Below are 12,339 nucleotides of genomic sequence, written 5' to 3'. Positions count from 1 at the left end.
CCGCTAACAATAATTAGAAACTAATAGGGTTGGTTGTGTTATTCAGAGGATGACAAGAAATTATATTAAGTTAAAAATTAGTTAAGAGCTTGATTGGATAGCACACCAAATTCAGTACTACAATGAAAATAAACATACCATTAATTCACTGTCCTATTTCCACCAGAGATCTGAACAAAGCACTGCATCTTAGATTAAGACTTACTTTAAAGTATGCTCAATATACGGTCTTATCATCCAGGCAGGTACACCACGTTCTTGTGTGAGGTTTGTCTGTCTTTCCTGCACATACAGCAAACAGTACCAGTAACAAACTTTCCTGAACAAACTCAGGGCATTCCCTGACCTATGGAGGTTCCCCCAGCTGCAAACCACATCACTTGAAACATAGCAAGGAACAGGTTTACAGAAAAATCAGGCATCTGACGAGCTCTATTTTAAAGATATTTCTACCCATACTAGGAACTACACAGGTCCACTAGATTTGCAATTTGGAAAATGATTTTTTAAAAACTGTTCCTTGTTTCTTAATTATAATATGCCCACATACCATCATGGCAGAGCCTATAGGACTGTTTGATGAGCCTCTGAAATGATTGGAAAGATAGGGAGTTTCTAAAGCCTCTACAAGTAGACAAATTTTTATTTTGTTTATGCTGTCAAAAGGAGCATGCTTACAATAAAATTGCAAAGTAACTTGCAAAGCATTTTAGGGTTTTATCCTTTGCACAGCTATCAACCATTTTTTTTATAAACAAACACGTGAAGGTGAACTTACAGCTGGCAAGGATATGCTGGAATTTTAAAGCACAAGCGTGTTTTTGAATTAAAAATACAATTTATCCTAGTATAGACTTGACCACAGACTTCAATTACATTAAGTTTTCAACATTCTAGACCAAGTTCAGTTTTGCAAATTCATTCCTATGAAAACTGCTTTGCAGAAGCAGTCAAAGTCCAGCAGGAAACCAAAAAGATTATTTACAATGAGGAAAACCAGCAAGTTTCATAGAGTTTCTCTTAAGTGTCTTCATTTGTGCTTTTTTTTTTTTTCAATTTACCTGTGGTACCAGGACGCTTATGTTTTTGAAACCTTTAATTTAGAAAAAATGCTGTTACATGGTTTTTTGGCTTGAAGAGGGAGGGTTGGTCTCTCCCTTATTGGTCATCATTTCTTCAAAACAAATTGCAGCTCAACAAGAAGCATATCTGGGCTCACAGCTCTGGAGAAGGGCAGGGAGTTTTACATGTGAATCTGCTCTGGTTTAACTCAAGTCTCCATCTACATGAGAAGTAGATGCCTCTATTGAGTGCCTCCTCCTGTGAGATGAGCTGTGGACCAATGCCCAAAACTCCCATTGACATCAACAGGCTGAAAGAAAGCACGAGCAGAGCCCAGCAGTGTGGTTCTCATGTGAGCCAACAATGGAGAGGCTATTCAGAGCTAAGGCAGAAAATCAGAGCTAAACCCCAGTCCATGCCAAGGACAGCTGTGTTGTTGACAGCCAGGCTGGCTATTCTACCACTCCAAAGCTTGTCTCAAAACCAGCATTTCCTGGAGTGTTTACTCTAGTCACGGGCCTTAAAAGCTCAGCCAGCTTCTGCCTATTGAGCAGTAATGGCTGCTGCATTTTCAAGACTCAGACATGCCCTGGACAAGCTGCTTGCTCTCCGTCTGTGATGACAAACTGGAGCACAAACGCCCGGCATTAATAGTTAATCAGCACCATCACACGGCTGTCCTGTTCCTGCTGTTACCAAACTCACACTACCTCCTCCCTCCTTCCTTCTCACTCCCAGGCAGTGCCTCATGGGAGGCTGCAGGGTGCAAAGCACACCCATGTCACCTCTCAGACGCCAGTGCCAAGCCATGCTGGGCAAGGAAGGTGTCCTGCTTCACAGATACAGCACTAAGCAATGCCAGGGAAAAGCTAAGGAAAAACAAGCTCTTGTTTTCCATTCCCTCCTACCATCTCTTCTGTATAGTGCTTTGAACAAGTCTCTAACTTGAACTCTAAGCAATAGCAGCCCGTTATCTTGTGGCTGCTGAATTCTAAGGGAATTCAATGCTTAGTGGTGGCAAAGTAGGAACAAAGAGGAAAAAACAAACCCCTAATCTATCTCTACTGCTTACTTCAGTTTCTTAACCTATATAACACAGTCAGAAAAGCAAGCAGAAAACTGCTACCACCATCAGATGCCCTCCGGACTATATGAGGAATAACCACACTGGTTCTAAACAGCCATTCACCCTCTCCAGTTTCCTCAAGCCACTTCACCGGTCCTCCAAAGAACTAAACTGTAAGGCTCTCTCCTTTTCAGAAGTTGCTATCACAAGCAAAAGATGCAACTTATTATGCCTGAAGAGCGATCCATTCGTCCACAGACCAAATACAACTTGGGCAGTGACAGCATATGGTGAAGCCGCCTGCAGACTCCTTCTCTCCCCAGGCAAGGATGAGATATTTGTATCACAGTGAGCCACATGCTACGGGAGGAGTGGGCAGGGAGAGGTATCTGGCCAATTCAACAGCCACACTGGGACCCAACCCAGGCACCCCTCTAGTCCAGACACACCAAGGCTGTGTCACCGAGGTGAGGACAATCCAGCCCTATTGCAGAAGAGGAGAGCACTGTAGAGAAGGTCCTGACCTTCCCTTCCAAGCAGCATCTCCAAGCTGGTGTTTTTGAAAAATATACACAGGTTGCAGCAAAACTTCTTAATCTGTCAGGCCCTTGAGATTACTTGGGCTGAACTCAGGGACTGGAAAACAGCATGCCAGCATTATCCTCCTGCACTGTACTGTGTCAAAACAAGAAAGAAAATATCCTTCAGAAAACCCTATTGGAAAAGGACCTGCAGAAGTCAACACACAAGAGATAGAACACGCATATACTGCAGGATGGCCACCCTTGGGGATCAAACCCAGCACCCACTCTGTGACTGCCGCTCACCCCACATCCAATCACGTTTTAACCAGTTGTGTTGTTGCTGCAGTTAGGATCTCCCAGTTTTGCTGAATGATGTTTTCTGTGGCCAGCTGGCAGCCCACCATTAAACACTGCCAGTAGATATGGGAGACTGGGCTTTTCCTTCTATTAGTTCAGTAGGCATCATTCTGTGTGCTGCTCTGAGAGCAAAATGTTAGAGGTCAAAATCCCAACCTTGTCCATTCACATGCAGAGTTTCTGGCAGACACTTTCAGGTGGAAGTGCTTTAACTCCCTCCCAATTTGCTCCTCCAAGGCCTACCTAACCCTCAGAGTCAGATCAAGAGTTAAGTCCTACACAGCATCGCTCAGGACTGCTCCCTGAGTCACATCCCCAGGCCACATGCCAGTGGTGCCCATATGCCCATTTGATCTCCTCTCTTTGGTCTGCAGCCAAAGACTCAGCTCTAGTTTAATACCTTCTTACCAGGCTTTAGAGCTTTGAGGAAAAAAGAGAAAGACAGCAGGGTTGGGAAGGTAGTCAGCAAGCCTGCCAATCTAAATGATAAGCCCTTGGCTTTAACCTCAGGCTTATAATTTTCTGCCACTGGTGCCAGGTGCTATTATTGTCCCTCTGGGAATCTTAATACAACAGAAATACTCTCTCTAGCTCTGTCTCCACCATTCCTAACCTTCCTATTCCACAGATCTCTGCTGCCTTCAACATGTACTCTGTCAAACTTCAGCCACATCAAACTTCCTCCCCTCATCTTCCTTTTGCTCAACCAAGCTCTCTGGTGTTCTCCAAATGACCCTGACCAACCTAATCCCTGCTCTCTTTCATGATTTGCAGCAGCACCTCAAGGAACCACATTTCAGATGTCTCAGCAGATATTCTAGCTACCAGCTCACCCTCCCTTGGTAGTCCAAAATGGATACATTCGCAAGCATGCAAGCTTCCAGGAAAAGGCAGCAAAATTACACAGCCACATACTCCAGGAAAAAGACTGGTAAGTATTTCCAGACAGAAGCTCATTTGTCCATCTCCCCCTTGAACTGCTGCCCCTTTGCATATGTTACAAAACCAGAACAAAAATGCAGAGACAAAACAAGGAGGGAAAACATCAAGGGAGAAGAACAGAAGCACTTAGCTCTAGGAATGGACAACACATTCTGTACCAAGGCTCACGCAACAGGAGAAGAGGTGCAAAGAGAGGTGTGTGCTCAGAATGAAAGTCTGCTAGCACACCTGAAAGGTGAACACAGTATCAAGAGATGCCATAGGGCACGGCAGAACTGGAGGGGACTTGCACTAAAATTAATTCTGTATTTCAACAATGTACAGAGAACACAGATCCTCATGGAGAAGCTGTTGACATAATGGCTGTATAACTTCCAGAGGGCCTTTGCAACCTCAACCACTCTGTGAGAATGCTCTAATGTCTGGAATACTGATTGATGCTGAGAGTTTAGGAACAGGACTAGATTATCCTGCCTGCCTTGCCTTTGGCATTTACAAGCTGGCAGCAAGATGAACTTTACCATCAGTGAAAAGAAGACATAGTCAACTTACTTGCCTCCTTCAGGAAAGAAGAGGAAATCATTATGCTTTCTAGGAAGCAGCTAGGACAAGTCCTACGTGGGTTACTGCTCTCTTACATTCCGATTCATCCAGCTGCAGCTGCACACAGGCACTTCCTAATGTTTTTGCATGAATTAGATAACCATCCAGGGAACACTTCTGAGACACAGAGGTATACTGCCTGGCAGTCATAATCACTTCCTTGGGGCTGGGTGGAGTTCCTCATGCCTTCCCCCACTATTGAGTCTCTCTCCACCTCCCAGACAGCACGCTTTCTCCCCACCCTCCTTCTCTCCACCACTGTCAGACTACCAATGTCTGATGTCAGCAAACTGGACATCAGCTGTCTGGCCTTGAGCCAGAGTCTTTAAAACAGAGATCAAACCACAGGAGAACATCTCAGCTCCTCCAAAGATGCAAATAACAAGACACCTCTAGCATGCCCCATCTCCCACTCATATGGTACAGGCTTAGGTCTAGACTCCCAGAGCCTCCTGCCAGGGAACTACATCCTTGCAGGCAAGCAGACCAGACAATCTCAATCATGTTCAGGCCTGAACTTCCTCATGCTAGGACTGCCTTGCAGCAGCCACACATAGCATTTGTTTGCTGGCCACTTCAGTGCCAAACACTGTCAGGGTTGAGACAGACAGGCACTTCTGTCCTGGAAGAACAGCTGCTGTAGCATATTTCTGGGGGTGAAAAATTAAAGTGAAATTGCAGGAGGTTACCAAAAGCAGAATTTCTCATTCTGTACTGATGCAATCAGTTTCTGCAACACTTTCTTTACTATGTTGCTTCAACAAGCCCAGGGACAAAGAACTGCTATGGCCCAACTTCCCACACCTGATTGACAAGTTCTGGTACTGGGCCCCTTAAGAAATGGTGTAAGCCATTTCCTCAGCACAGGCCCCTGAACTCCACTCAGGCACTCTGGAGAGTGAGGCCCAGGGCAGAGTCTGTGATGAAACTACCACCAGCACCAGCAGTAGATTTTCCGGCACCCTCTTGCCACAGAGAGAAGCTCAGATGGGCAAACAGATGGTAACAATTCCCAGGAACTGAAAAGGCCTGGATTCAAATGGGAGGCCAAGAGGTGAAAAGGACTCATGAGCTCACACGTGGAAGCTATCTGGAAGCTATTTGTCAAGTCCTGGAGAGACAGGCAAGGGCAAAACCCAGCTGTGCTAAGGATATGGAAATCTCACCCTGGAGCCATTAGCAGCCCAAAGCCCAGACCCCAATGCACCCAGGGTCACACACTGGGTCCTTGGTCACGTGTGGCAATTGCTGTTCTGTGGCCTCTGTGCAACCAGTATTGACTCAAAGGAAGTTTTTGGTGCTGATCACCCCACCAGTGCCCAGTCCAACCAAAATACCAGTATTCAACAATACAGCAGAAGGAAGGAGGTCTTGATATTACACAGCTAAGCCCAGATCAGGACTCTCATCAGGCACTATATCCAGGCCATTCCAGTGTCAAGTCAAGATGAAGTTCCACTCATCTGTCTTGCACTGAAACTACTCCCCCACCAAAGGGGGTGCAGAGCCTGCAACAAACAATCCATGTGTTAGCATGGGATGCATTTTCTCTTCTCTGATGGCCTTTTTCATCCTAGCATCTCAATGCATTTCAAAGAATGCACTAAGACTCCAAAAGAAAATAGTATTGATACTCTGTAGAGGGAGCCAAATAAGGAGCAGCTGCGATCACTTGGCTTGTTTAGTCTGAAAAAGAGGAGAGGAAGAGGAGAGTGAAAGGAGTCCTCATCACAGTCTAGAACTTCCTTATGAGGGGAAGCAGAGGGGCAGGCACTGCTCTCTTCTCTGTGGTGACCACTGACAGGAATTGAAGGAATGGCCTGAAGTTGTGTCAGGGGAGGTTTGGGTTGGATATAAGAAAGAGTTCTTCATCCAGAGGGTGGTTGGGCACTGGGACAGGCTTCCCAGGTTAGTGGTCGCAGCACCAAGCCTGCCAAAGTTCAAAAGCATTTGGACAATGCTCTCAGGCACATGGTGTGATTCTTGGGGCTGTCCTGTGCAGGGCCAGGAGTTGGACTTGTGCGTCCTTTCCAACTCAAAGTATTCCATTAATTTCTGATTCTGTCTATTCATACAAGCAGGCAAACCATGGCAGAAAGCTCTGAGCAAATGGTGAAACCTATCTAGTGACTTTGCAGCGTAACTGGGAATATACCCATGTACCCATACTCTCTGCCTCATACTTTTAGATTATGTTTTCCATATCAGCCACCTACCCACACAAAGAATTTGGACTGCTTGTTGTACCACCCCAAAGCTGCTCTCCTCCAAGAGATCTCTCTCCCTGCAAATGCTACAGTCTGACTTCCCAAGCTTCCATAAGTAGATTTCAGAGGTGCTCCTGGCAGTCCCAGTGAACAGCACAGGAGGATCCTTTACTTCCTCTCTGTTTACACAACATGCCAAGACCAATTAGTCCGCTGGTAATGAGCTCAGCAGCTCCAAGAAGTCTTTGTGGCACCCTGGACTTCCTTATACCTCAGGTGAACCTGACACCTTCACCTTGAACCAAAGGATGTCCCTGCTCTCCTAGACTTTGTTCTCTCAGCATTGCCAAAAAAGCCAGATATGCTAAAGTGGCAGCAGCCATGCAGGGTGGCAGCAGGCTTCATTAAATAGCAAGTGGTTGGCAGCAGGGCCTGCATGCAAGGACATGTCTGTCCAGGGACCGTGATTAAGAGGTGCTGGGAGAGGGCATTCACTTCAGCAGTGCGAGTGTCTGCACAAGCCAGGGTATTTCTGCCCAATTAAGGGAAAGAATAGAAGCCTTCTGAGCTAATTTTCTAGTCCTTTGGAGAAGTGAAGAAAAGCGTGCATTGAAATATCCTCGCTCTGCCTCAACAGGGAGACACTGGGTGGCCAGCTGACCAGCCAGGGTGGGAAATACATCTGCCAACAGTCCAAACTTACATTTGAAACAAAAAAGGGCTGAATTACTGTGCCCTGTGAAGCTGGAAAGGCATAGCCTGGCATCTAACCAAAACAGGACTTTTTAAACCTACTCCTGGTACAGCCTTCCCTGCTGCAGGAGGTTGAACTGAAAGGCACGGATGATGGAGATTTCCATTTATTCACGGGCCAAGAAAGGACAGCAATTCTCTAACTTCTTAAAAGTACTCTGATTGCCCCCAACCCACCTGTCTCCCAAGTTTGATCCTCTTTCTTACCAAAAGGCACCAAATTACTGGAATACAAGGAGACATTTAGACACCACTTGCCACTGACCCATTGGAGGAAGCAAATCTGCTTAAATATCCCAACACAGAGCCACTCTACACCACAACTCTCTGCACCAATATTCCATCACCATCCAGCATAAACAGAATTTGATGCAAAGCACTTGGCATCTCTTCATCCACCCTTGAGTTACCCATACCACATCACACCCCCAAAGTGTCTTCTTATCTCATAACACATTTGCTTCAGGCACAAATTCATCTTCCCTGATATTCTTTGTCATCTGTCAGCTGCACAGAGCTGCAGGAATGGGAAGTAAGGCTCTGGGATAAGAGCGAAAGCCACATCTGCTACTCAAAAAAAAAGGTCTATCTGATAAATGTTTCAGCTGCATTCTCATGGGCAAGCACATGACAGCAAGGGCAAGAATCACAAAGCAAGAATAGCTTGGTGTTCGGAGCCCAGATGAAGCCTCAGACTAGCCTGTTTAATATTAACATTCCTCATATGCATTGTTTACCTGACTAAGAAACACATGATGCCACACACTGCCCAGGCAGTTAATAAGAGCCATTTTTGTTGAAAAATGGAAACAGACCAGAAAACAAACACCCCGGTCCCATTTTATAAGTGGGGAATGGAGGTCTTGAATGAGTTTCATAGGAGAAATAAGGACAGGTAGCAAGCAAAGACTCATCATAAAGCTTCAAGATGTTACTGGCTGAAAGCTAACCAATTAAAATTATAAAAATAATACAAATTACCAAATACAACATTCAGGCTGCATCTCACTTTGCATGTGTGTGTCATGTCATGTTGTGCCCTCAGTACATTTTCTTTCAAATTAAATCCACCAGCTGACTAACCTTTCTTTATAACATGGATTCCACAACCTGAAATGTTAATGACATCCACAGTAAAAATGTTTTTTAAATAACACACTGCCACCTCCACTCCAGATTTTAAGTGCTTTTGCAAAAATCTTTGCCACAATTAATCCAGAAGTGTAGAGAGCAAATGGACAAGGAAGCCAATTATTCTCACAAGGTTTCCCGAGAAAAAAACAACAGTTTGGAAAGCTTGTTTAAATTAGCCCCTAACCCTCACCAATACACTCCTAAAAACAGTGCTGAAAGGAGCTTAAAGGAGAGCAGGCAGATGCTATGCCTGGGATCCAAATCAGAGAAATCACCTGGGCCAAAAGAAACATTTCCCCATTTACTCATGTGCACTGCGAAAAAAAAGAGAAGGCTGGGCACAGGCTTACTAGCTTTCTTCTCCTCTCATAAGGATGTGAGACTAATTAAAGTCTGTCAGTATCAGTAGAAGATTTGGGTGATGTGAAATACAAGACTGGGCCTTTTGAATGTTCTGTGAGCAGAAACTTGGCTAGAAGGTTGAAAAGGGGGTGAGGAAAACTGCACTGAAAACACAACTCTCTGCATTATGTATTCATGGGATGTATGCTGCCAGCAGGACTGAGAAAAACCAGCAATGTAATAGGGAAATGGAAATCTCACTTTTAGACATCTTAGAAAATAAATACATAGTCTTTTCTTTTAATGGGTCCATCTTGTAGGCTTAAAAGGAGTGTTGCAAGCAAGGTTAAAACTAGTACGTCCAACCAACCAGAGGCAGTGAAATTCCTCCCTAATGAGAGGAAATTCACAACTGGAAATAATTGGTTTTAACTTACTGCAGTGTACCAGGGCCAGCAGATGTCTGCACATATCTTTTTAAACTGACACTACACCAGTGCAAATAGAAAAACAAATAATGAAGAGAGCTGAAATACTAACTCTACAGCAAGGCCTTTTGAAAGGGAGGCACCAGATGGGAACTGCACAGGGCAGCCTGCCTCATTTCCCAGGCCATGCAGAGACAAGGCAAACTTCTAGCATTTCCACACCTCAGTCCCAGGCCAAACTAAGTCCTGCAAAATCAAGAGTAACTGCATCTAGAGGAAACTGTAAACAGTCTGTTTGTAAAGCGTTAAGAAGGTAAAAAGCACTGTTTTACATTCCTGTAAAACTCCTACGAGGCATAAAGAGACCTGGGCCCAAGGAGGTCAACAAGTGTGGAAATACCTATCATCATCAAGTCTCCAACCACTTTCACCAAAGGCTTTTTTTATACATCCCTAAGCGATGAATTAATTTTGGAGGAAGTGATATAGGTCAGATCATGGAAGCAGTGGTAACCTGATGAAAGCAAACGCCAGTGATTTTGTTCCTGTGCCACACAATGAACTGGACAGTACAAGTGCTGCCTTCCTCATGGGGTAGCAAGAGAGCAGCCCAACTGCAGCAGGAGCCACTCAGGAAGCAGTGCCTGTACCTCTCAAGAGGGGTATCTACAGTTACCCCAATCTATCCTAGACAGACAGCAGAAGAACCCTGCAAGTATGCCCCTGAAGACATGACCACAAGAAGTGAGCCTTGCCTCAATAACCCTTTCCTGTCTTTGCTTACCACACCTTTTTTCAAGCGATGCTGCTTTCCTCACGTGAAGTTCTGCCTTACCTGCTGCATTTTTTCCAGGTCAAGGCTGGGCCTGCTGACCTTATCCCCGTATCCTTGTCGATGTCTCTTACAAGGCATGACTTGCTCAAGGCCCGCCCCAACACTTGTGAAGATTAAAGGTCTGGAGGCTGGGCTCCGCACCAGGGGCTGGAGTCTCTTGGGAGGGGAGGCACTGAACGGCACGGGGCTCGGGCTGGCATGGAGGCCATCACCCTGCTCTGCCACGGGCCGGAAGGACATGGAGCACAAGTTCTTCACTTCTTCGTCGCTGGAGGAGGTGTTGTTGCCGTCGCTGCAGCAGGCCAGCCGGCTGACCTGGGACCACTTCCGCTTCTCCGTGGCAAACTCTCGGTTGATGCGCTCCAGCTCCTCTTCTGAGCTGTGGCGGTCAAGGCTGGCATGGAAGAGGGCCCGAACCTTGCAGCATTGGTTCTCCTGGTTCTGGAGCTGGTTGGTGGCCAGAGGAGTCAGGGCACAATTCCGTCTTCTCTCTAGTGGGAGGAGGAGACAGAGGAGTGGCAGAGCAGATCTGGGTCCCACAGCCTAATAAAATGGGCCTGTTTTCTCCTGACCTGTTGTTTTCATCTCCTCCCAAGTAAACTTCTGAGCTGTTTCTCCACCTTCTCTTCCCCAGATCAAACACCCCCCTGCTGAATGCTTCCCTTTGGAAGTTTCCAGACCTTTGGTCAGACCAGACTGCTAGATGTCATCATCCCCTTTCAAACCATCACCTGGAAGTCTAGTTCCAGAGAAAGAACATGGACCTGTCACCCACCTCACCTCCTCAAGGTGGAGAAGACATGAGCTTACAAACGTGTTGCAAGGCACTTGCCTCTAGCTGAAAACATTAACTTCTAGTGACCAGTTCTCAGGGCAGAAGAGGTGAGTAAGTGACGCTATTCTAAACGTCACCTTTATGGCTCAAATAAGTGAGATCTGGTTTCTGGAAATAAAAATCCTCTATTATGAGACTTGTCACACAAGAGAGACTGTCTTCAGTCACAAGCTAGGCATGCTTTATCTCTTCTGCTGAGCTCTTTCTATGCTAAGCATATGGAGCAGGGATTTGAATTCTGACAGGACATGTCCTGTGGGTCAGGAATTGAACTTCTGCTGCCTCGGCATAAGAATCCACTTGAACCTGGGCACAGGGCATGCACTAATGGCAAGCTTAGCATAACTCAAGAGATGCATTTAATACAGATTTCACCTGCAGCTCTAAGCTACTTAATATCAGTCCAAAAACAACAGCAGAGCACCTGTATCTTCTCTGTCAAAGACTCTCACTAGATGCAAGAATAGAGCTGCACAATACCAACATTATAGGAGGAAGGGAGAGAGATAAATAATGAGTCCAGCAGAATGAAGAAACTGAAAGTTAAAACTCAAAATAGCAAGGATGAGGAAACCTAGAATAAAGATGACACAAGTGCAAAAGCATGGAATAGAAGATAAAATTTTAGTCCCAGCTCTGCTGCTGGAAGACTTGTGGACCATCTCTGCCCCATGTCTGCAGCACTGGGACTTTAACACATGGTTAACAATGTCTGTTTCTGGTGCTAAAAATGCAACTGCAGCATCTGATAACACCAGCCTCTCCTTGTGAGGTCCCAAATGCTTCAAGGTGACTGACTTAAGGCATCTGATTGTGGTACATTGGGGACTGAGGAGGCACTTGCAAGAGCACAAGCGAAAAGAAAAACTGACTTCAGCCGTAGTATCCCGGGATCCTTCTATCTTCATCCCTTTACCTCTGTCGATCTGAGCAAGTTCCTGGTTCTCTCCCTCAGAGTCATCGCTGTCCTCATCACTTGGGGGATAGGAGATCTAGGGGACAAGGAGAAAGAAAAGGCTTCATTGAGAACACTGAACATTGCCCTGCTGCTGCCCAAGCCACTTCCCGCACCCTCCCCCTCTCATATCCTGCAGGCATCCACCCCACCTAACCACACACACCCAGCCACAGCACCTCCCTGTATACACGTCCTCATCTCCCAACCCCAATCTCCCACTGTATCCTCTTACTTTCAGCAACACAGAACACACAGCCTACTGCTGTCTCCACCATACTGCACTGCCAACTCTT

The 12,339-nt window shown here is 45.9% G+C and overlaps 1 protein-coding gene across 5 annotated transcripts in view; it reads right to left on the bottom strand.

The window, feature by feature from the left end:
• The window catches only part of LOC103622737, a 77,517-nt gene that overhangs the window by 29,127 nt on the left and 36,051 nt on the right, over positions 1 to 12,339 (bottom strand). For all 5 annotated transcript variants that reach the window (XM_017744850.1, XM_017744849.1, XM_017744851.1 and 2 more), the window contains 2 exons: positions 12,005 to 12,080; positions 10,254 to 10,744 (listed from right to left, as the gene is read on the bottom strand). In XM_017744850.1, coding sequence (XP_017600339.1) covers positions 10,254 to 10,744; positions 12,005 to 12,080 — 567 coding nt within the window. The remainder of the gene's footprint in view (positions 1 to 10,253; positions 10,745 to 12,004; positions 12,081 to 12,339) is intronic.

Source organism: Corvus brachyrhynchos, unplaced genomic scaffold (genome assembly GCF_000691975.1).
Source record: "Corvus brachyrhynchos isolate BGI_N302 unplaced genomic scaffold, ASM69197v1 scaffold258, whole genome shotgun sequence".
Lineage (NCBI taxonomy): Eukaryota > Metazoa > Chordata > Aves > Passeriformes > Corvidae > Corvus > Corvus brachyrhynchos.
This window is presented reverse-complemented; position numbering and strand designations above follow the sequence as displayed.